The sequence below is a fragment of the Arabidopsis lyrata genome, assembly GCF_000004255.2.
Source record: "Arabidopsis lyrata subsp. lyrata unplaced genomic scaffold ARALYscaffold_6, whole genome shotgun sequence".
NCBI lineage: Eukaryota > Viridiplantae > Streptophyta > Magnoliopsida > Brassicales > Brassicaceae > Arabidopsis > Arabidopsis lyrata.
In genome coordinates this window covers 19801832-19827904 of record NW_003302550.1, presented here as the reverse complement: position 1 = coordinate 19827904, position 26073 = coordinate 19801832, and the positions used below count along the sequence as shown (strand labels likewise).

Genomic DNA, 26073 nt, shown 5'->3' with positions numbered 1-26073 from the left:
ATCCGGAGGTATTTGAATCTAACATAAGTTTCTTCATGAACAAGAAGTTCAAAGAGCGACCAAGACTTGTGATTTTAAATCGATGGAGATACACAACTACGAAAGATGTATTTTCCACCGTTGATGACCCCACGACCGGGTATAAACGCCGATGGCCCGACGGCTGGATATTGTAGCCGCTTTGACCCCACGACCGGGTATAAACGTCGATGACCCGACGGCCGAGTATAAAGCCGTTATTTTGAAGATTTGTCCAATCTCACACGTGTTACCACGTATGAGCTTGTCGGGGGGTATTGGGGGAACAGGAGATCTACCGAGATCGTCGGTCGAGATGAGAAGCCCAAGAATAAGGAAATCATGAAGATCAAGAAGGATTTAGAAGATTATCATATATTAGTTTGGAATATTTACATTTATCTCTAAAGTATATTTTACATTTATCTTTATCTTAATTTAGGAAATTAGGTTTAGTCTTTATCTATATACTAGATCCTGACCCGCACGTACGTGCGGGGTTTCATATTTCAAAAACATTTCTTACAAATTTTCATACAATATAGATTATTTTATTGTTTTTATGATGTATATTTTAGTGTATTAGATCTAGATCCACATGTACGTGCAGAGATATTTTTTTAGAAATTGTTATATAGATTTTAAAAATATAAAATATTTTGTTGTGTTAGTGAACTTTGTAATAATATAGATATTATAAAGTTAGAGTAATGAACGAAATTTAGTTGCGTTAGTGCATAGTTATATTTTAAGATTCGGACCTACACGTACGTGTGAAATTGTATTTAATATAAAATTAAGATATTATTTAGTTGCAAAAGTTAAGTGATGTTACGTTTTTATTTTCTAAACTATTCAAAACATTTCTAACAGTTTGATTACATGTGTTAAATAGGATACATATTCGGTTTAGTTTGGATTATTTCATATATATTAGCTAGGCGTAACTATTTTGGAACAGGAAACCTATCCCGTCTTGTATATGTCATAAATTTTTCGTCCCATAACCCGTCTCGTATACGTGAAATAAAAATATTACGGTCCCGTATCTGTCATAAATTGTAACTAAAAATGTACGTATAAGGTTATGTGTGTAAACAAATTTATTTTATATAGTGCTCATAACACAAACTCATACCAGTTGAGTATTAAGTTTGATTTTTAATTTATGTTCCTCTGCCATCCCGTCTCGTAATTCTTATTCTCATTTCATTCCATTAAAACCATGTTCCAAATTCTTGTTTGCTTACTTTAAAATACCATAAAATACATACTGTGAGTTTTGCGGATTAATATGTATGATGTTAAAGTTACAAATATTTTAACAAATTTATTAATGTTTCTTTCCTTAGCTAAATTTTGCATATTCTTCTTTTCATTGTTTAATCATAATTAGTTTAATATTTGGACTAAAAATAAAAGTTTTAGATACATCTATAAAAGGGATATGCTATTGTTGCATAATTTGTGTTGAATGCAAAATATATAATTAGTTTACATAATTTCAAAAACTGTGTGCAATATATTATGGATTTATTTAAGGAAGATCTGAGTTGAAAAGAAAAAAATAAAACACAAAATATTTCAAAATTAATATGTACATTCTATTGTTTAGATTTTTTCAAAAATTGCTCTAAACGAAAACCATTATGATAATTACTTAAAATTTATTATTATTTGAGTTTATTTCATAGTAAAAATAAATATTTGTTAATATTTAATATGGTTTTTTAGAAATTATGAAATAAAATTTCGTTTTATATTTCAAAATTTGTAATAAAAATATTATAACAAAACTGAATATTAAAATATTTGCATTTAATTTTTTTACCAAATTTCAAATTCAATCTTAAAATCTTCCTTAAATAATATTTGCATCTAGTTATTATTTAAGGAAGATCTGAGTTGAAAAGAAAAAAATAAAACACAAAATATTTCAAAATTAATATGTACATTCTATTGTTTAGATTTTTTCAAAAATTGCTCTAAACGAAAACCATTATGATAATTACTTAAAATTTATTATTATTTGAGTTTATTTCATAGTAAAAATAAATATTTGTTAATATTTAATATGGTTTTTTAGAAATTATGAAATAAAATTTCGTTTTATATTTCAAAATTTGTAATAAAAATATTATAACAAAACTGAATATTAAAATATTTGCATTTAATTTTTTTACCAAATTTTAAATTCAATCTTAAAATCCTCCATTGATAAATCTTTTTAAATGATAGTTTTTTTAATTTTGAATTAAAATGATATTATTTTTATTTGTATTTTTGATATAGAATAGTCTATTAGGATTGGTTTAGAAAAAATCTTAGTTGGATATCAAATCTTAGTTTTTCAATTCCTATTGGTTAACAATTTTTAAAAAATTAATTTCAAATTTTCGTTTATAATTAATAAGAGAGAGAAAATTAGTTTTTTTTTTGGAAATTAATAAGTATTTAAAAGAATTAAACTATTTTTTATTTAAATATATTAATTTTGTGATTACTATTGTACCCTTAATGAAGTTATTTAAAAACACTAAAAACCAATGGCATTTTTTGTAATTCTTTACCCTTTATAAGGTTATTTATTATCCAATACTTCCCAATTAATAATATAGATATCGATGTATTTTAGAACATGAATCTTATGAGAGTCTAATTATAATTCTTCCTAAACACCTTTTTTTTTTTTTTTTTTGTCAACCACACATTAATCAATAAATAATTCCTTGATTGGTTGCCCAATTAGGAGGAGTAGAGTTTACAAAAGTAACTTCAGAAAATAAAAGTCTAGAAGAACGGCCTAAACACCTTTGTGTTCTTACTCTCATCAATTTATCATAAAACATGTATATAAATAACCAAATGGACTTTTAGATCCATAAAGATGCGATTATGTGGTATGGAGAGGGAAAAAAGTTGTTTTTCAATTTTTCCACATCTAGAACTTTTGCAGAGGAGAGGAAGACGATGAGATTTTATTTTAGTTAAATTTTTTTGCAGTTTTATTATTTAAATATTTTAGTCAAAAAGAAAAATAATATTAAAAATAATATTTTTTGAATATTTTCTGATCAACATCGGACGTTGTCGAATTCCGGTGAACGGTACATCAGAATTTAATGGTTATGGTGTTGGCACCATGTCATATGTTAGTTGGTATATGTGAACATGCAATACATTTACTTTATGTAGTTCAAGATCCATTTTTAAACTTGGCATGTGTGATCATGTATTCTTTTATACTTCGTGTAGCTAGCAATCTTTTTTCCTTTTTAAAAATGTCTCATCTTGTAATTAGCGTGATTGAGAATAGAAGTGGAAGACACACTCATTAAGGGTATTGAAATTAGCAATTAAAAAGTTTAATCTGGATTGACTCAACTAATTAAAAATAAAGAAACAAACCATAAAAAAAGAATTAAAGCAAATTAACATTTCCATTTGAGTAACACACAAATCTTAAACACACATACACAAGATACACACTTAATTTACATGTTAAGTTTCACTACGACTTTAGTGTAATAAAAATAGAAAGAAGAAGAAGAAAAAGATCAGAAGATCAAAGTGGACTAATCTAGACGTTGTACCGGATACTATTATCATCGCCTGAAAATTTGTTCTTGATCCATTTGAAACTGTTCTTGAGAGTACTTTTAAGCTTTTCCTCCGTGGCAAAGAGATTATAAGAAGCAACTCTCCTCTTTCTCTTCATCTCTGGATCTGTGTTGATGCAAGGCCCATTGAAGTTATAGGAGTTTGAGCGGTTCTGATCATAACCAAATTCATCGGTTGAGAAAGATGACGAATACTCCGTATAAGACTTGCTTCCCTTCATCATCTTTAGGCTCTTTGCTTTTGCAACTTCTAAGAAAATAATTTTTGCTCTATGTCTATCTCTCTCTCTTGTTATAGCTATGTGAGTGGAGAAGCTTACTACACTTTAAATGGGATTGGTTATAAAGAAGTGGGGGTAGCATTGTTTAGGTTTAAAACGAAAGTGGGGAACAAACCAGATCATTTGGTAATGGTATCAAACCAATTAGACCGATGATTGTTATTTTAACCAAAAAAAAAAAGAAGAGCGGGCATTATTATATTGATTTTTCTATTATAACAAAATTATAAAGATTTTCTTACAATTGTAAATGGCTATAATAGCTTTTTTTTTTAATATCAGCGATCACATAAATTAAAATTACTCTCAACCATTTTTTAAAAAAATTTTGGTTGAACCGATCGGATTGGTTAAATCAAAACCGGGTTTGAAAACAGTAGAGTAAGGGTGGGATGGGTGGGGTGAGGTGGCAAAGCATGTGTGATGTTATATACTGTAGTTGGTTACATGATGGTGTAGCAAGAAGAAATTATCTACTTCCTTCAACTTTACGTGTGGACCCAATATTTAAGTCTATTTTTGCATGCCACCATCAATTGCTATGATTAAACCTAATGAAGATATTCAAATAATAATTCGGTTTTCATATATCATACAAATTGAAAAAGAATGGTTGATTTTTGTTTTCAACCAATTCATTTAATATGTTTTTGATAATGCAAACATGCGTTTCTTTTTAATATTTTGATAACCATAAAATGATATTAAATACGATGAAATTAAAATTTCAATTTGCAATCATACAGTTAGATCAATCGAATTAAAAAGAAAAAGACAAAGTGGAGACAAGACTATATAGAGAAAGGACCCAACATGTCTAAAGCTGCATTGTCAAATTAAATTCCATAAGACAAATAATATAAATTTGGTATTTATGAAAGATTAGATTTGAAAGCAATGAGTCGGAATTCCACATAATGGTTGCGTCTTCATGTAACTGTGGCCAAGTGGTTCAATGTGGGGACTCTTCTTAAGTTCTTTTCTAATTTGTAAAAAAAAACAAAAGTAATTATCATTTCCTCATAAGTTTTTGATGTTAAGTATATTTATTTTCGCACCCACTTCATCTGTTTTATGGACCATTATGTATATTGGTAACCATTCAATGAACGACACGTCATTTGCCTATATGTAATAATCAAATCATGATGGAAAATGCCTAAAAACAATGATTTCATTCTTGGAAGGTAGTATGTATCTGAAAATAAATTCTCTATTTTCTGGGAACAAAAGATATATAGATATTACACATTGGTACGCAAGATCATGTTTTGGTTGCATATATTTGAACCGCTTCAAGATCAAAATCAGTTTAGGTGAAAATTGAGAGAAGCTCGAATACTGTATTTGAACCGTTTTCATTAATCTATATATGTTGACGTAAAACAATTAATTTATATATGTTAGCAAAAAATTAGAAAAATACAATAAAATAGAAAAATACTAAAACATATAAAAAAAATGTAAAAGACACAAGATAATATATCAAAAACTATTGAAGATAGACTGGTGTATATTAGATTGTTTGAATTTCTTGTTAATATTAAATATATAAAAGTAATTAGTCACGTTTATTGTCTTGTAAATTCTTTGTAACTTGTTTATTTATTTATTTTGAGTTTTCAAGACTTTTTATTTGAACTCTATTGATCAACTTTCAACCTCATTCACATCTCTTTTGTACTTTTGCATATACTTTTACCTTACATATAGTCGCTTTTCCATAACATTCAAACATCATGCATGTAACTCATGTCATTTTTTTCATTAAAAATACCCGCAATTTCACATTTTGATCTCTCGAGTTTAATAGATTGTGAATCTTCTATACTCTCTTTCCATCGTGATACACGAGAACACGATATAATCTATGGTGGAGACTGGAGGCCAACGGTAAAAGTTCTAAAACAATTTAGTTAAAAAAAAAACAATTTCAAAAGAATAAAACCTTTACATAAAAAGGTAATAAGTATCTTGGTAAATGGAAAAAAATGGTAGACTAATCTATATAATAATAACAATCCGAAAAAATATTTTCTACGGCCGCGTCTCTTTATATAAATCTTAATTGAACCATTGCAACATTTAGTTTATTTGTTTGATAAACCGTTGCAACTTTAATTTTATTCGATGAATAATTAAGAATATGGTGTAATTTTCCCAAAAGAGGCTTCAATAGAATGGTTATAGATTATGAAATGAGCGAAGCAACATCAAGTTTTGGACGCTGATTTCTCTGGAAACTTATTCCATGAAATACATCTAGATTCTCATACCCTTATTTTAACCTGAAATTCAAGCATATGGTTTGTCACAAAGTTGTGCATATGATTATATGAATCGAGATTCTTCTTCATATACCATTACTGCTGTGATATAGTTAGATTTATTGTTTCCTTAATTTACTAGATCATTAGTTGCAAATTTCTTCATCAAATGATAAACTAAGTTATAATTTCCTTTAGAAATTGGGATATAGACATGTCACATATATAGAAACAGTGTTCTTAGTTTTCTTTTTTAAGTTATGAAAATATCAAGAACTGTTTTTCTTCACATTACAGGAAAATCAAGCTATTGTGTTGGAATGTCCATGACATAGATCTTGAAGTCATTTATAGTGGGTCTATAAGTTGTTAGTGCGGAAGAAAAATTTAAAAAGGATATTTTCCAACTAAACAAAACGTCCAAAGACATTTTTTCTACTACCATACCCACAAACTATACTTTAACCCGTGGTACACCGCGAGATGATTTAATTTTAAAGTTAGTATAAAAATATTTTTTAAATTGTATCTCCTTATAACATATTCATTTATATTATAGTTTACGATTGTTATTAAGTAACGGTATACCACGAGTAGGCCTGGGCATATTACCTGAACCCGAAGAACCGAACCGAACCCGACCCGAAAAACCCGATCCGAATCCGAATCCGAAGTTTTAAAATACCCGAACGGGTTCTAAACTTCACAACCCGAAAATCCGAACCCGAACCCGACCCGAACCCTAACCCAAACAAGTACCCGAACATACCCGAAATATAAGTACATAGTTATAATATATTAGTAATATTTATACTTGTAAAAATTTAAGTGCCTAAATTATTTGGATGTTAAGAATTTTTGGGTGTTTTAGTTACTTTTGGCTAGATTCGGTTAAAAAATACTTGAGTTTTATAGATTTTTGAGTATTTTTCAATACTTTGCAAAGAGTCGGATACAAAATTTTTAATATTTGGATACTTCGGGTAAACCCGAATCCGAACCCAAAATATCCGATCCAAACCCGACCCAAACCCGAAGTTTTAAAATACCCGAACGGGTCTTAATTTTTTATACCCGAAAAACCCGAACCCGAAAAACCCGACCCGAACCCGACCCGAATATCCAAACGCCCAGGCCTAACCACGAGTCTACGAGACAATTATTAATAAACTGAGGATTTAACCTGTATTAAAGCGGTATATAAATATTGATTCAAATTCGTCTGCCATATAATTCTTTTCCGAAATATAACCCGTTCCGTAATTTCTTAACCCGTCCCATGATTTGTTTTTATTTTAAATTTTAATGATTATTTATTATATATAAAAGTTTACAAATCATATCACCCTCTAAGACCACGGGATATTATACCACGGGACAATTTTTGGTTTTATATAATCTTTTCTAAATGAGACTGATTTAATATCTCTAATATTTGTGGTATTAAAAAAAAGGATTTAATCCGTATTGAAGAGGCGGGTTAATGATATTTTAATATTTTTACTATTGTTGATTCAAAAACCCGTCCCGCTAAACCCGTCTGGCCAAAAAACTCATTTATTTTATTAATGTTCTTATTTATGATATGATTCTGAATCATTGTCTAAATATTTTAATCGATGTTGAACGTTAAACACACATTTTCGTCAATTGGATAATATATGTCCGTTTTTAAAATTTCGAATCACAGTATATGCAAAAAAAATTGATTTCTTTTTTTTTGCTTTATGTATTATATGATGATTTAAAACTGCTAAAAACAAATCAAACAAAGATGATAGGAAAATCATAATTATAAATCTTAATCAAATCTTCTAAATATCTAAATCATTAAATATGGAATATCCGGTGTATGAGTTGGGTTAAATATAACCCGACCCAACAAATTTTTTGTGAAAGAATTTTAAAAACGGGTCGGGTATCCGATATATCCGAAAGCATTTTTACCCACCCATCACCAAAATGTTGCAAAAATACTAGTATAGATTTTCAACTCTTAAAGAAATACCTCAAATCCTTGGGGACAAAGATGTTCTCAACAGGTGAGTATATTGTTACAGGAAATCTCAATTATTCAGCCGGTTTAATCAAATCGGTTCACTTATCCTGTTTAATTATCTTCTTTTGCAATTCAGGTCATTTGTTTAGACCACCAAACTATCGTGACTTTATATGCAAAGGGTTTTAACAAATCTTCTTCAGTCTCTTTCTATGTATCATCATCTTCGTCATCCACCAATTGAATCTCTATTCTTCGGGTTGATCTTTCTTTAATTGCACCCACATATAAGTTTAGAAGACAGATATATTAGACCCAATCTTTTAACTCTTTTTTTTTTTTTTTTTATAATACTCTATGTCCTCAAACTTCAAACACCGGTGGACTTGAAAGCCGAATCAATGAACGTTGTCAGTCTGTTCTTATAAGCAACAAGTCTGACCGCGTGTCAATTAACGTTGTCAGTCTGTTCTTTTAGGCAACATGTCTGATCACTGTTTGTTCCTGTCGAGTACAAAGCGTCATCAGCCATTTCGCAGCCCACTCGAATTTCTTGGAGGCGTTGAATAGCCCCAAGTAATCGATTAAACTGCACATCAACTCCCACTTGTCACGGTCTATTCCAATTAACATGGAATAGTCAATGAAACCGCAAAGCAACTCCCGCTTGTTATGGTCTATTCCAATTAACATGGAGTAGTCTATGATATTGGGACCTTCAAATCAACCTGTTCAATTAAAATTTTGACTTAAACCAAATCTAACTGAACCGGAATATGCCAAAAAATAATTTTAAAATCGAATTAAATCAAAACTATATTAAAACTCAAAAGTAAGAGGTCACAAACTTCAAGGAATTTCGTATCATTCTGAACAGCAAGGCTCTGAATTTCGTTCCATTGGCCAGGCCACTCGGCATACAATCATGGAAGGTAGCTAAGTGGTTAGCGATGCCAAGCGAAGTGATGACTCAAAGTTGATCTATAATTTTTGTTCTTTTGTCAGTTACCTATTTGCTTATTTTTTGTTTATTGTTTGCTTATGTTTTATTTATATTTTTCTTATTTTTTGACAATTTTTTTGATTTCTCTAATTAATTAATTACAATTGTTGTAATGTATTAATTGAGTTCTAGGAAAACAAATTATTGTTAACTACATAAAAATCCATTTGATGTTTTGAAAATATATGATATAATATCATTTGGATTTTGGAATTGAAATATTTAGAGCAACAAAAATTTTAAAATTAGCTTTGCAACTCCGTTATCAATTGATCGGTCTTGATCATAAGAAAGCTTACCGGAGAAAAAAATTGATTTGGTCCCACTGAAAAAATGTTGGATATATAATATAGATTTGTGATGGAAGACCACTCAACATGAAGCTAGAGTGTTCATGTTGTTTTATTAATTTTTTAAAAAAAAGAAGATTGTTCAAAGAAAAACATTTTTTTACCACAACTAAAGCCGTGGAACAAGTTGTCAGAATGGGACCATCCCTCTGACACGAAGAAACAGAAGAAAAATATTTTTAAGAAAGCTAGAAAGGAGAAATTGTTTACTTGCAATGTTGTTCTTTACTCACTCAACTTGAGAAAACTATCAAATGCTTGAAGGTATTATATATGAAAATGGAGGTTTTAGCTTTTATAGAATTAGAATCTTTATTTTCCACACGGTTTTACATTTCTTTTTTCAGGTAAGAATGCTTTTAGGTAGTTTCACCTTTATACAATTAGTAAAAACTTAACATGCATACTAATATACTTTTATATGTTTTCAAACTAGACAAAACAATACTATGTGGTGCTTGTGTAGATTGAGTAAACGAGTTCATCAAGAAATATAGTTACATGATATAGACATTGGAAAACATATAATTAATCTAATAACAATTTTTCTCTAAATCTCTGACAATTGTATATATGTCTAAACCAGTTCCTGATATAGACATTGGAAAACATATGATTAATCTAAGAACAGTTTTTCTCTAAATCTCTGACAGCTGCATATAAGTCCCAATTTCTACTAGGCTGTGCACCAAAACAATGTTAGAGCTCCCAAAGTGAACAATCTTAGTCCCCTTTATTTCTATTGATATACATGCACATATTAATATAACCTATAATCTAGGCAATTGGAAAGGCAAGGTTTGCAAAACACACTGACATCCCCGGCCCAACATCAATTTGGACCCCTGTTCTAAAAATCCCCGTCTAGGCCCGATTACTCTCCGCTTAATCGCTAGGCCCATCCTATCCGCCTCGATTAATGACTAATCCCCTAAAAAAATCAGTTACCCGATTACTCTCCGCCTAATCCGATTACTTCTCGCCTAATCCAATTACTCCCCGCCTAATTTTACATATCTCGATTATTTTTAGATTGCAAGTATAAAAAACTTTTTATTTTTGTTATTCAATCATTTAAATTGGGAGTTTGTGATGTTTTACAATAACTTATGTTCAAATTTTAATAAAAATCATAAATTTAATAAAAATCATAAAAATTTATCTCAAAAATACAGTTTTATATGTTTACTGCAATTTTGAAAATAATATTTGATTAATATGTTTTAAAAATATTAAAATAATTCTAAAACTAATCCCCGATTAATCCCTGATTTTAATCCAATTTTCCGATTAATCGCTAGGCCCATACCTAGCGCCCGACTAGCGCCTAGCGATTTTTCAAACAAGGATTTGGACCCTTGGGCAAAACAAAATAATTTGGAATTTTTATTACTAACTGTTATTTTTTTTTTGAGGTTTTTTTGAACTTTGGTTAAAATCTAGATCATTTTATAGATAACTTTTGACTTATTATAAAACTTTTTGAAAATATATATGCCCTTTTTATATAAAAGAATAGCATGTAGAAAATTTTGGGTCCTTTTATTAAATATTTTTGAGCCAATTTACAATTTTAAAAAAGTATAGGCCCTTTAAATTTTGAAAAAATTCATAGTCCCATAGGCCACTGCCCCTCTCTGCCCACCCTATATGAGTCGGGCATGCATACTGAGTTCTATACTTATAATTATGGATAAATGTGTGTTAGAATGTGGAGAGGAAAATTTTGAACGGACAATACCTCGATGAAAGAGACATGTCACTGGAACACCATTACTGAATCAATTTTGAGGAACAAAGCAAACAAACTTAAGGAATCAACCGATTGGTTGCACCATAAGTATGTAGTTCCAGATGCTGTCTGCATCAGTTGTGTAACTCAAATGATCAAAAAAGCTAAAAACAAACTCTTGTTCAACTTTTAGAAACTCTGTAATGATGATACGTGATAAGAGTATAGGTGTTTTGGTTTAATTTGGTTTAATGGTTTTCTAATCAATATAGGGGTTGGGAGTTTTCCTTATAGCATTAGGTTTTGATGTTTTTCTTATATAATGTATCGTGGCCTATATAAGGTTTCTTCTTCTTAATGAGAGAACAAAGTTCCAACAATTAACCTAATTCTCTAAGAGAGAGTTGGGTTAAAGAGAACCTTTTGCTTAAATCATTGTTGTCTTTTAAGTTTAACGAAGATTAATATCATCTAATTCTCCAACAATTAACCTAATTTTTTAAGAGAGAGTTGGGTTAGAAGGAAGCTTTTCCTTAAATCTTTTTTTGTCTTTTACGTTTAACAAAGGTTCATATCATCTAGTATCAGAGCCGAACATTGAGGCTCCATTAAAGAGCTATTCGGTGAGATCTTTGAGATGCTGAAGAAATGCAATGGTATATTTATGCTTCTTGTTAAATGCAAAGGAGTAAGCAAATACTTCTATGAAAAAAAAGAGTAACAATATCTTTGTAGGAATATTAATAGTAAACAAATAAAATCAGTTGCCAATTAATTGAAAACACTAGAAAATAGAAAGGCACGAAGATAACGAAGATGCAATAACGAAAAAAAACCGATAACAAATTATAAAGCATGAATCAGATTGACATCATCTTGGCTTCCTATGTAGGTACAATTTGCAAGGATGGAACAAATTGCGAAAGGCACGAACGTGACTCGTAGCATATAGTACATTCCTTGTTAGGGGCACCTCGTTTACGACCTCCATAATATTTTGTATTTGTTCGAAGATTACAAATGACGAAACATTGGCGGTCTAAGTCCCATAGGTAGATGATGTCGATATCAAAATAGTTGATTGCCATTGGAACACATTTAAAGCCAAGCCCCACACATGCCATGTTGATTTCCCGTGCCTTTTCCCAACTCCACGAATCGCTCTTGAGTCTCCAAAGCCTAACATTATAGCTTCTGACCTCGTCTATCAATCCAGCTTCAATAAGCACAAAATATCCTTGCGAGGTGGTGCAGATTATCTTATTGCATGGAGAGGCACAACCATGTCTTATACAGCTTCCACGGTCATCTCGATGCCACCGACTGCCTAGCATCCTGGCGGGTATGCATATTTCCCTCACTTGATCATCATGAGAGAAGAAATCATGAACCATAATACGACGGGACTCATGGAACCAGTGAAGTTTCCCATTCAAAGAAACGGGATTAGATGTCAGTGGTGACACACCTTGACCAGGACAAGAGACGTGTTGAACACTCCATTTTCCCGTATCCGACGAATAAATCTGAAATGTCCAGGTTCTAGAAACAGCCAGGTGTCGTGCTTCGCTATATACTCGAATCACCTTGTAACCTAGGAGGGCACCATTGTGCATTCGTGTGACAAGTCCCAAATCAATGAAATGATAACGGTATTGAGGAAGATAAGGAGGAGAAGATAGTTGAACCCATTGTGTTAACACAGGATTACCAATGTAGTAACGTTTCGTTATGTCCTCCTCGAGTAGACATATCAAAACCAGCCCATCAGCGCAAGCGACAACCCAAATCTCTTTGACCTTATTGTTGTTTTGAGTATACTTATGGATCAGTCCACTTGGAAAAGACCAATATTGAGAATTACCATGGCATGACTCACTTCCGTGAAGATTGAGTTCTAATTCCTCCAAACAAGAATTTATACATCTATAACTTCCGTGAAGGATCGACCAATTGGAATTACTTTGGTAGAGATCACGGAAGAATGCAGACTCCATAAGTGATTTCCATTCTTTACACACCAGCTTGAATCTAACAATACTTTGTAGTGGTAATCTTGCGATTATGTTTATCACTAATTCTTCCGGAAGATTCACATCTATTTCCTCCATCCTAATCTCTATATCAGGTTTGTTCATTTTTTGAGATTTTTCTCTTTGTGTCTCGCTTGGTACAAAACTTGACCTTATACGTTTAGGGTTTTGATTTTAAGTTTTTTTTTTTTTATAAATAAAAACAATGCAGTCTCCTTTACTTATAACAATAAAATGTTTGTATTTTTGACCACTCAAAAACTTTATCAGATGAACATTACAAGATATGATTTCATCTATTTATACAAAATAGTTGTTCACCAACATTATTTTAGGTTAAATCTTTCGTATGTTTTAGAAATTTTCTAGATAGAATTTCAAATAGAATTGGGCCATTCATTTGGACCGTAATATTACTATTAGCCTTTGGGCCTTAAGATGAATTTGTTAGTTCTAAAAATACTTTATAATATGTTAAACATTAATTAGAATTTGTTTTTGATCATTTTTTAAATTCATTTTATATAGTTAAAATTAAAACGAAATTAATACCTGAAAATGAAACTTTAAAAGGCTAGTTTGGCTTGAATTTTCTCCAATCCTTTTAATCAATTTATTACTTTTCTTTTCTAGTTTGATTTTTTCAAATCTTTGTTTTTTTACCTCAAAAAAATATTTAAGGACTTCAACATAAAATTAAATCCACAAGCTCCTTGGAAAAAGATATTAGAGCATCTCCAATGGTGAAAGTCCTCCATGGGCTCTTACCATTTTTATAAAAATAAAATTTTCAAATTTATGAGATGAGAGCTTCTGTTAATTTTTTTTAATTTTGCAAAGTCTAATAGTGGGCTCTCATATTAACACTAGAGAAGCCCATCTAAGCCCATGTTATTAGATTTTGTAGTAAGAGCTCTCATATATATATATCTGATGTAAGTCATGGATGAATGTAAGTTACATTATGTAATGAATGCTGCCTCTTTAAGCATCCACATTCAAATCAAAATCTATTTTATTCTTGAAGACAAACTTAAGCTTCTCCCTTTCTCTGTTCTTTACATTTGAATAAAGCTTTATTAAGCTATTTCATTTCAATCTCATTTTGTTATCTTTATAAGCTAGCTCTTTAAGAGCATAAATCTTCTTCCTTTGTACTGATATACAATGAATAATTAAATATAAAATAAGAGAAACATTTTCAAAAACATGCATTATTGCGTTTGAGCATGATCAGTTTTGTTTAGGTGGATTACATAATGCTTCCTCTTCTGCGTTGACGGGATCATTGTTTTTGTATTTGAGTATCAATATTTGGGAGGTCCTATGTTTCTTTCTCTATCGACCGTAAGTACGATCTTTCGACCTCGGGATATCTTTTTGGCTTCATCTAAAGGATATGTTTAGACTACGTGTCTACGTCTTAGGCTTGACTTTGAGTCGGGTTCATCCGTGGACTTGACCCATCTTAGTCATGTCACATCATTGCCCATTGGTACCGCGTGTCAAGAAATGGCAAACCACTCCTCCGCCACTGGTGGTTGGCGTTGTTGGTATAATGTGGATTTTTGATTGTTTTCAAGTATCTATCAGTACTTAAGTGTCATAGAACTAATTAATAGGCAAAATCTGTATGAAGTATATGACTCAGAGACGACAAGTTTGGCCCAAACTGCTTTAGTTTTATGTCTGAAGCAAAACAAAAATTTGAGCCTTTTCCCATGTTTGACCTGGTATTCTCTCCACTTGTTAGATCACAACAACATCATAACAAAACCACAAAATCCTGAGAGAGAAAAGAGATACAATGCATAATAATTAATATAAAGTAGAACGAACATTTTCAAGAACTTTTGCGTTTAACTTTGAACACTTGTTGTGAAGGCAAATCTTAAAATAACCTCATGTATGAACAATTTCATTTATTTAATGCTGAATCTAAATATTTCATCCAAGTGTATGATTCACATCAGTAACATCACACCACTATGACATTGGCAGGGTTGTTCTCCAAAGTCTCTCACCTTGTTTCCTTTTCAATTTTCGTAGCATTCCTATTCTAAACTTGAAAATATATATGAAAAAAATATTGGTAGAATCGCGGAATTTTTAATAGAGCATGACGAAGATGAGAAATCAATCGTAGATGAAGATTAATATTGGTGTAGATCATTTTGATTCAATCTGTATAAGAAAACCATGCAACTTACTATATGTCAATCATGCAACTTCAAAACGAGAGAGGCTAGGTCTAGTTTGCATACGCTTCTTCGTAAATGCAAAAGACGCAAAGGTAAATTTAGGCATAGTAAATAAAGAGAACTAGTTCAAAATCCATTGAAAGCAATAGAAAACAAAGAGAATATTTTTAAAGAGTTAACGGCTAGATTCAATGAAGAAACATAATAAAATTACTAATATAGAGCAAGAACTAGGTCAATGTCATCATGGGTTCCTAATGTAGGTACGACTTGCAAGGATGGAACAAATTGCGAAATGCACGAACGTGACTCCAAGCACATAGTATCTTCCTTGTAAGGGGGGCCATGTTTACGATTTCCATGAGACTTTGTATGTGTTCGAAGATTACAAGCGATGAAAAATTTGCGGTCTAAGTCCCATAGGTAGATGATGTTGATATCAAAATAGTTGATTGCCATTGGAACAGAGTTAAGGCCAAGCCCCACACATGCCATGTTGATTTCCCATGCCTTTTCCCAATTCCATGAATCACTCTTGAGTCTCCAAACCCTAACATTATAGCTCTTGACCTTGTCTATCAATCCAGCTTCAATAAGCACAAAATATCCTTGTGAGGTGGTGCAGATTATCTTATTGCATGGAGAGGCGCAACCATGTCTTATACAGCTTAGATGCCACCGACTGCCTAGCATCCTTGCGGGTAGGCATATTTCCCGCACTTGATCATCATGAGAGAAGAAATCATGAACCATAATACGACGGGACTCATGGAACCAGTGAAGTTTCCCATTCAAAGAAACGGGATTAGATGTCTGTTGTGACACACCATCACCAGGACAAGAGACGTGTTGAACACTCCATTTTCCCATCTCCGACGAATAAATCTGAAATGTCCACGTTCTAGAAACATCGAGGTGTCGTGCTTCGCTATATACTCGAATCACCTTGTAACTCAAGAGGGCACCATTGTGCATTCGTGTGACAAGTCCCGAATCAATGAAGAAATGGTATTGAGTAAGATAAGGAGGAGGGGATAGTTGAATCCATTGTTGTAACATAGGATTACCAATGTAGTAACGTTTCGTCATGTCCTCATCAAGCAGACACAGCAAAACCAATCCATCAGCGCAAGCCACAACCCAAATCTCTTTGATTTTGTTATTGTTTTGAGTATACTTGCGGATCACTCCACTTGTGAAAGACCAGTTATGAGAATTACCATGCCATGGCTCTCGTGGTAGATTTAGTTGTACTTCCTCCAAATAAGAAGTCGTACATCTATAACTTCCATGTAGTATTGGCCAATTAGAAGAGGTTGAATTGGAGATACTTTGGTAGAGATCGTTGAAAAATGCAGATTCCGTAAGTGATTTCCATTCCCTACACACCAACTTGAATCTAACGATACTTTGCAGAGGTAATCTTACGATTATGTTTATCATCATTTCTTCCGGAACCTCCATCATCGATTTTTTTCTATCAATCTAAATCGATTTTTTTCTATAAGAATTAACTTCTTCTTTTTTTGTTCTTTTTCTTTTCTTTAAAGAGTTCCCTTGTTTTCTTAATATATACTTAGTGAAAATAGTTTCTCTTATTATTAAAAATAATAAAAGCATATTTATTTAATACAAAATGAAAACTTATCTTGGCCCTAATAAAGTTTGTCTAATTTTTTTTACAAAAAATATCCTTGAACAAAAAGGAAGCGTATAAAGATTTGACTATGAGATAAATTTGTGAGATAGTCAAATTTGATATTAAAACAAAAACTATAAAACTAACACTTATATCTTACTAATATTAATGGTTTAGTACATTAAAATAACTTTAAGAGGTTATATATTACAATATTTGCTAATTACAAATAATACATTTAATAACAAAGAAAAAAATATTTATTAAGGGTAGAAATAACCAATTATCTAAATTATCATCCACACAATTAGTCAGTATCTCAGTATTTTTTTTCTATATATCCATATAATCAAACAATCCAATTAAATTAATTAAAATATTTTTAATAATTCTTATTGCTTGAAATAAAAATATAAGATCTTTTTATATGAGAAAAAATCTTCTTAAATTTCTTTTTCAACTTTTTTTTAATAATATGTAGTATTTAGTAAAAAACAAATATGTACTTAGTTTATAAAATCTAACGAATTAAAATTTGACAATTTTTTTAACTAACACTTATATCTAAAGATTTTGAAGGAATATCAAAGACCATTAATTCAATTCAAATCACAATCGAAAATCAAACGGAAGAAATTGAATAGATATTGAGATCAATTAAAGTTTACGCACATAACTAGCTAGAACCAAATTAATTTGAACAATCTCGGCGTTTCAACTGAAATGTAGTTTCCAAGAACCTATGTTAAATACTCATCTCAGTTCGAACAAGTTTCCGAAGGTTCGAAGAGCTGACCAACGAACAAAACAGTCCCAGTTTTGTCTTCTCGAATAAGGAAAAGAAATGGATGATCAGCCACAAAATCTATCTTCTTAGGAGGATCCATATTAAGAGCACAACCTAATAATACAGCAGTTGCAGCCGCAGCTTCAGCACCTTCTTCATCGATCTCGACACAAGCTTTATGGTACATTGACATTGAAGCCAGTCCCAGTCGATTCAAAACACTTGTAAGACATGAACCAAATTCGATCTTAAACTTTGGAATTCTAAATTCCTCAAGTTTTGCTCTATATCTCGGAATGTGACTAACCAAGAATCCAGGTATAGATGTCATTTTCTCCAAGAGATCATCCAATCCATCTTTCTTGTCGGGTAGATAGAAATACATTGAGAATTTGAGATTAATATCATCACTGCCTCGTCGATAAGGGAGCATGAGGACCTTGAAACCGTCATAAGCTCTTACGTATTGGTTCTCAGAGCTGGTCATGAATGGCACAGAAACTGATGTGCCATTGACAAGATGGAAGTCATTATCTCTTGTATTGTACTTTTCAAATTGTCTTTGCCAAGCTCCCTTGAAATACAATGCGTTTGCGTAAATCTTGTTGGTGTCGCTTTTAACGGATCCATGAGGAATAAGATCCTTGATAAGATTATTTGTGTGATATTCAACCCATGAATTCACCTCTTTACGCACTTCTTCAGCCTTCAAAAAAAGAAACAATACATACCAATTCATTCACATCATCAAAAAGCTATATCAAAATTTTCGTTTTTGCCACTATTCAAAAATACTTTTCAAGATTCAAATTTTGCCAAACGCAATTTTTTCTAGGATCGTGTTTTTTTCGGAACCCTAGTTATTTTATATATTTCTGCCAAACCCTAGTTTTGTGATATTTTGCCAAACCCTAGATTTTCTTTTTTTCTTTCTGAAAAAAGCGAGATTGAAGTGAAAATTTACCTTTGATCGGAAATCTACAGGAACATAAACAGCCTTAAAGAAGTTCTCAAAGAGATCCTTGAACTTAGGATCAGTCGGAAGTGATTTCTCAATCCAGAGGCCATTCACTGCCTTTATCTTTGGTCCACCACTCGCGCTGCTGTCGGCGTAGACGACGGACGATAGTTCTCGGAAGATGGCTTTGAGCTCATCAATTGAAGAAGATCTGAGGAAGGAGAGGATTTTACCGGCGACTAAATCACCTCCGGGACCAGCTGCAAGCATGGTGATTGCAGAGTTTATTGACGCCGGTGAGAAGATGACGTTAGAGTCTTTTGGCGTGGATGATAAGACGTGCCCGAAGAGGATCATGGCGACGTCGGTTTGCTTCTTGATAGCTTCTCTTACATCCATTTTTGATCTATAACGAAAGAGAAAAAGACTCATAGAGTGGATGTGCTTTTTATATTGAACGGATTGATTGTCTAGGAAATTTCAAATTCTTTTTGAAATGTAGATTTCTTTCTAATTAATTAGTTGACTGGAGGATTCCGGAATGGGAATTTCAATATTTTAGATTTTTGAGAGATTTGAATGAGTTTTTTTTGGTTATTTGATAGAGTTTTTTATGTAAAAAAGGAAAGAAAAAAAATGATTGGTAATCTGGTGAGATTTTTTTATTACTTTGGGGTGATTTTGGGATACTTATAAACCAAACAAAAAAATGTGGGTTTCACATCTCTAGCCTTTGGTACAAATCATCATACGTGTGATACAAATTCATGGTCAAGATGCAGATCATGGTGAACATGTCCATGTTCAACAAGCAGTTCGCTGGTGGTTCACATGACCTTGTTCAAAATTTTCATTATACATATAATCAGACCAAAAACAAAGGTTCAGGGACTCAACGTAGTATAACCATGCAATAGAAATAGATCTTGGCAGTTGAAATAGAAATATAACCATTGAAGCAGGTTCATAAGGAATAGCCAAAACCAGTGTCTCACGCCAAACAGAAAACCATCGTCTCGGCAAGACACAGGTTTTTTCTTTCTTTTTTTGAGGAATAGAAACAGAGACAGTTGGCAATTCCGATTTTCTATGAAAAAGAAGAATATTAAGTCAAACTTTATTAATTATTTAGGACTTAGGACATTCGTTTTCGTTTAGTATTTAAGACATTCAGATAGCACTCACCAATGGATGGTAAGCCGCTATCCCTTTGGCTTAGGTAAGCTTCCAGTCAGATATCTTGGCCTCCCCCTTGTCACTAAGAGACTCACATCAGGAAATCTCTCACCGTTAATCAACCAAATCCGTAGTAGAATTGAAACTTGGACTGCACGTTATCTCTCCTTTGCGAGTCGTTTAAATCTCACCAGTTCTGTTTTATGGAGCATTATAAACTTCTGGATGAATGTGTATCGGTTGCCAAGAGAATGTATAAAAGATATAGATAAAATCTGCTCGGCATTTCTATGGTCAGGACCAGAACTAAACACAAACAAAGCAAAAGTCTCTTGGGAAGTGGTATGTAAGCCAAAGAGGAAGGAGGGCTCGGGTTAAGATCTCTAAAAGAAGCAAATGATGTATGTTGCTTAAAGTTGATATGCCGGTTAATCTCAAATAGTGATTCTTTGTGGGTTAGATGGTCAAAGATGATGTTACTCAAAAAAGAGTCGTTCTGGTCCTTTAAGATAACTTCAAGCTTGCGATCTTGGATGTGGAAGAAGTTAATGAAATATAGAGGTCCTGCGAAGACATTTTGTAAAGTAGAAGTTCAGAATGGGCCAAACACATCGTTCTTGTTCGATAACTGGACGGGTAAGGGATCACTAATGGATAAAATCAGCCAAGAGGGGTTATAGACATGAGCATAGGCAGGTATATGACGCTGGGGGAGGCTTGGAGGCAACGACGCAGGAGATGCCATCGAATAGAGGCTCTAAACGATGTGGACGAGGCACTGGCTATGACGTATCAGAGTCGTAACATGGCAAGGGATGACACTGTGTTATGGCGAGGTAAGGGAGATGCTTTCAAGGCTAGCTCCTCAACCAAAGACACTTGGAATCATATAAGGACAATTTCAAATCAGGTGGCTTGGCAGAAAGGGGTTTGGTTCACTCATGCGACACCAAATTTTTCTTTTTGCACATGGTAAGCTTTACAAAATCGCCTATCAACGGGGGACCGAATGCAGCTGTGGAATAATGGCTCCACCGTGTCATGTGTTTTCTGTGTTGCGCCCATAGAGTCGCGAGACCATCTCTTCTTCTCTTGTCCATACGGCTAAAAAATTTGGAAGGCTCTTGCTCAAAACATTTTCAACACTCATTTCACAGAGGAATGGCAACAGATTGAAGATTATATCTCGGCTACAAATCATGATCGTGTTCACAGTTTCTTGGCGAGGAACATTTTCCAAATCACGATTTACACTATTTGGAGAGAGCGGAACGTAAGACGCCGTGGAGAAGTACCATGTCCTGCAATAACCCTAATTTGTTGGATTGATAAGAATGTACGCAACTAACTGTCGGTTATTTGTTCAACAGGCGACATGCGCTATGACCAAGCTCTACAAGCATGGTTTGCCTCTCAAGCCTAGGAAGCTCCAAAAAATTCTCAATCCCTTTTCATTGCTCTGTTTTCTCAAAACTTTGTTTCTCAATTTCACGTTCTGCCCTATTTTTTTCAAAGTCTTAAAAGGATGCTGATGTAAATTTTTTTTTTCTTGAATATAATTTAACATTTTATTCTAAAACAAAAAAATTTTTTTTAATAATTTTCGCAACTCAAGAGCAAAAAAACATCAAAAATTTACAGAAACAACTAGATACACCAACAATTCTAAGTTTTACCAAGTTGAAATAATTAACATAGAGTAGAATTCTCACCACTATCCATGCATCCAAACGCTTTCGAATTCTTTTTCGTCGTCGATATATATTCTCTAACTGATTGAAATCTAATTTCTTGAATTTTTTCTCATCTTTCTAGTACCCTTGATTGAAACCCTTGTATACCAACATAAATGATCCAGTCACATTTATAAAACACATGAATAGATTGTTTTCTATAAGCCAGTGCCCATATCTCCCACTGTATTTTTGTTCTAATCATGATGCTAGACTGCTAGTTAAAGGTGTTGGCCAAACCATAAAGCTTTGGGGAACAAATAGTTTGGATGAATGTGACCGAGATCTCCACTAGCATCATTAAGTTTACTGAACAGGGCCTGCACATAAGTCTTCATAGAAACCGAGTCTGGTATGAAAACATAGAAGAGAAGAAGATAGATTAGGAGGATGCGAATGCAAAGATAAAATAAAGGAAAAGAGAGATGGAGAGTAGTTTTGTGCAACTGACCATTAGGCCAGTATCGCATGCAGCAGTTGTCAATCTCTGAGAGAGTTCTGAGGAAGGTCTCTTTCTTCTCATGAACACGGGACGGGTCGTCGTCAACCAAAAGAAACTCAAAGGAGACACACTTCTCCTTAGCAACCTAAGAGAGCAAAACGAATTGAAAACATCATGAGACACTATAAATCATCATCAGAATTCAGAAACACAGAAAGTGTAAGTGCCTTGTTACCATCAAAATGTTTCTAGAGACGCTAGAGGCGAGATTAGGCACAGCGGATGTAACTAGGATGATCTCTTTCATGGTATGTGGATCCCCCATTGTATACAAGGGCTGGTAAGTGAGAATCTTGATCAAATCTATATATGAGCAAAAGATGCAATTAAGGCAACAACATCAACATGCAACAGGGACAGAACATAAACAAGCAAGAAGATCTTCAAGAGGAGCAAGTACCATCTGAAGTAAGCTCTGATCCCATTTCCTTATGCACAACTGGTAAGTTCTTCACAGATTTCTTGAACATGTTCTCTGAAGTTTCCAGAACCAGCTTTATACGCCACATTCATCACCAAGTTTCCAAGAAATAACATCACAACAACACAACCACAAGGAAAAATATGTAGAAATTAAGAGATCATAGTTGTGGTTACTTGAGGAGTTTTGGTGATATAGAACACAAAGAATTTATCAGCAGGCTCATCTAACATGATCGAGAACACGAACTCTGCAGCCACATCCTTGAGAAACTATCACATGAAAATTTCAACATCAACAATCACAAAATTCGTCCATATATCCAAAAAAAAAAAGAAACAAACAATCACTAAGGTTTCTTCATCTAGAGAAACGACATGATTCCACTAACAAATGTCGAAATCATTCACACAAGTCCACATTCTCTGGCTAATCTTCATCACGTCAAAATCAAATTCAAGGTCGCTCTTTCTCACGCTAATTTAGAGCATATATACGTAGATCTTCAAGAGCAACTATAGGATTCCAGGCGCAAATTTCGGCATCATTCCAACAAATTTTGGCATTCATGACATCGTCAAAATCAAAATCAAGATCGCTCTTTCTCTTGCTAATCTTCATCACGCAAAAAAAAAACACTCAGAAATTAGTAAGAGTACTTACCTTTGTCACATCCTCCACCGACCAAGAGCGCTCTTTCTAGCTTAGTCTCGGAAGATCAATCACAAACCCTAGAGTCACCATTTCTCTTGCTCGATTCTCAAATCTCCCACTTCTCTTCGTCGCGCTCTATCTCTTTCAGTTTTTCGAAAAAATAAAACGCAAGCTACTGTTTTTTTTTTCTTTTCTCTATTTCTCCTTTATACAGTTTTTATTACTCGGAGGGACTACTTTCTTTTTCTTTTGTTTTTTTTTCTGACTAATATAACAACTAAACCAATTTCTAGTCTTTTATATGTACTTATTTTAATTTTTGTATCTATGACTTGGTCACAAAACACAATTTCTTTTTTTTTTAAACGTGAATTATTTTTATTTTTATTCTGTGAAACATTTTTTCTTTTTAAAAAAAAAATTCCAAAACGTTGGCGGGGTAATTTATATGGAAACCAATCGTAATTAAAGTTGACATCATTAATAAACATTGATAAGAAAAAAAAAACTCTATTATGTAAAAAAATTGACTTCGACTTCGATTTTAATTTTGCAAATTTAATTAGTTAATACAATATTACCTCCAAAAATATGTAAGTATGTATTTAATTTATGTATGGATGTCGTCTTGCAGATATAACATTTGCTTAGATACTAAAATAAAGTTGTTTCTCCACTTTGATGGGTACAAAAAAATAAACGAAGAACAAAGAGGAAGAGTTACAAAACTTAGGCACATGCACAGATGATCCATGCGTGAAGTAAGGTTCAGCAAAGTCTTTTTGGTCACTACATAATTGACAAAATATATGAGCGTTCATGTCTTTCTCCGTGTTACTCCTCTCTTTGCTATGTTTATCTCTACCCCTTATATCTCCATCATGGTCATGGTCTCTTTTATCGGAAACCAGGTAATTTGATGTAGTGTAGTCAAATATAAAGTCCAATATCTTTAAGCTCTCGTTTGGAAATGTAAGGAATAACAATATAAAAAAAAACATGTGTGAAGCCATGCTATAGTTGTACATAATCGCTCAAGTAAATGCAAAAGGATGTGCCAACCTTTTGCTTAGCGAAGACAAAGAAGCATCTGACTCGGAAGAAGCTAAGCCCTTCTTTGAAAATTCTGGAGCAGGTTCACCGTACGGAACGTTTGATTTTCTAGATATCCTTCATGGTCTCTTTTATTGGTCACAACGACTATGCAATATTTTGGTTGTACACATATTTATTCTTTGATACATACTATAAAAAAAAAAACTCACTCTGTAGCTTTCTTTCCGTAACTCATGGAAATAGAAAACACGAAAAAAAGAGAGAAAAAAACTCACTCTGTACCTTTCTTTCCAAGATAAAAAGCAATCGATCCATACACAATAGGAACATAAACTTCAACATCTTTGATCCTTCTTCTCCCATTCTACCAAATCACAGAAAAATCAGAACCATGAACAAATAATATCATCTAAATCAAAAACTAACACAACATTTCAAAATTTCCGAAGATGATAAAACAGTCTAAAGAAAATGACAATGTCCGATTTTTTAGTTTCATGCAGAATCGAAGACCTTGAAACACGCCAAAGAAAACGAAAATTCTTTGATCGAAGAAAGAATCAACAGTGACAATTTTAGGGTTTATCGAACAACAGAACAAGATACCTTATCTTCGCGATCATCAATTCCAAACATGCGTATCTTCTGCGTAGACGCATCAGCATCTGGCAGAATCTCGATATCAGACTCCATGGAAACGAAGAAATTGCTTAGAATCGCACTATTCAACTCCGATTGATTTCTCGTAGAGGAGGGAAAATAGATTTGTGGTTTTAGAGAGAAACTTCAACACAAGTCTACGGAACAGAGCCATTGTATTTACACGTGGATAAAAGACGTTGGCTAATTCTATTTGCCACGTCATTTACGATTTTGCCACGTTTGCAATAACTCTTGCCGTCTGATATACAGACGTAAGAACTACCTCCTGTTTTAGAGGAAAAAACAAAGATGGAACATTCTTGTATAAAGGCATAAACCATGATAATCTACAGATAAAGGTTGCAAGAATGTTTTTATCTGAAACAATCTAGTATAGGCCTGAGGCTGCTCTGAAGAAGTTCCTTGGGCATTCGTTGTTGATTGATAACCTAAATCAGAAAATAGAATAAAATATTATATGGACAGATATCAAGAAATAGATTCCTATGATAACTTTGTTGAGCAAGCTCCTTATATTCAACGAGGCAATGCAGCTAGCTAAATACCAGGGTGGCACATATCAATTGCCACCAGAAAGAAAATCAGCCAGGCTAGTACGAATAGGAATATCTATTTCTTCACCAAACATTCCATTAAACTTCAAGCTGAATGTGTGTTGGGGTCGGGTTTCACCCATATCTTGAGACCGAGCCAAACATCGATAGGAGAAACACCTCGGCATATGTTCTCTCTACTCCGTTGTTTCGGAGACTTCCTAATCGCCTCAGGAGATATTCACACCGGCCCAGAGCACTCTTAGTCTTGCCTCGGGGACACGTTCATCACCACGAGATGCAGCTCGGCCACCTCGGGTACAAGTTATACTATCATTACACCCGAGACGGTTTCACCTCGGGTATAAGCCCGAGGCAACTTCACCCTTGTTCCCGAGCCAACTTCACCCGTGTTCCCGAGCCAACTTTGCCCGTGTCCCCGAGCCC

The 26073-nt window shown here is 33.1% G+C and overlaps 4 protein-coding genes and 1 long non-coding RNA gene across 5 annotated transcripts; all 5 read right to left on the bottom strand.

Annotated features, from left to right (window-relative positions):
- Positions 1–3428: 3428 nt before the first annotated feature.
- Positions 3429–4070, bottom strand: LOC9308544. The gene has a single exon (XM_002872429.2). It carries the CDS (start codon positions 3860–3862, stop codon positions 3599–3601), a length of 264 nt encoding a protein of 87 aa, XP_002872475.1. The 5' UTR covers positions 3863–4070; the 3' UTR covers positions 3429–3598.
- An 8084-nt stretch (positions 4071–12154) lies between these two features.
- Positions 12155–13408, bottom strand: LOC9308543 (F-box protein At3g28330). Its single transcript, XM_002872428.2, has one exon. It carries the CDS (start codon positions 13406–13408, stop codon positions 12155–12157), a length of 1254 nt encoding a protein of 417 aa, XP_002872474.1.
- Positions 13409–15717: 2309 nt separating this feature from the next.
- Positions 15718–16968, bottom strand: LOC9308542 (putative F-box protein At3g23950). The gene has a single exon (XM_002872427.2). It carries the CDS (start codon positions 16966–16968, stop codon positions 15718–15720), a length of 1251 nt encoding a protein of 416 aa, XP_002872473.1.
- Positions 16969–17898: 930 nt separating this feature from the next.
- LOC9308541 (serpin-Z1) lies at positions 17899–19380 on the bottom strand. The gene is made up of 2 exons (XM_002872426.2): positions 18895–19380; positions 17899–18636 (listed from the first exon to the last, which is right to left on the bottom strand). Exons 1-2 carry the CDS (start codon positions 19318–19320, stop codon positions 17902–17904), a joined length of 1161 nt encoding a protein of 386 aa, XP_002872472.2. The 5' UTR covers positions 19321–19380; the 3' UTR covers positions 17899–17901.
- A 5151-nt stretch (positions 19381–24531) lies between these two features.
- On the bottom strand, positions 24532–25135 carry LOC9308539. The gene is made up of 2 exons (XR_002331451.1): positions 25037–25135; positions 24532–24794 (listed from the first exon to the last, which is right to left on the bottom strand). It is a non-coding gene; the product is annotated as an uncharacterized LOC9308539 (long non-coding RNA).
- Positions 25136–26073: the final 938 nt, after the last annotated feature.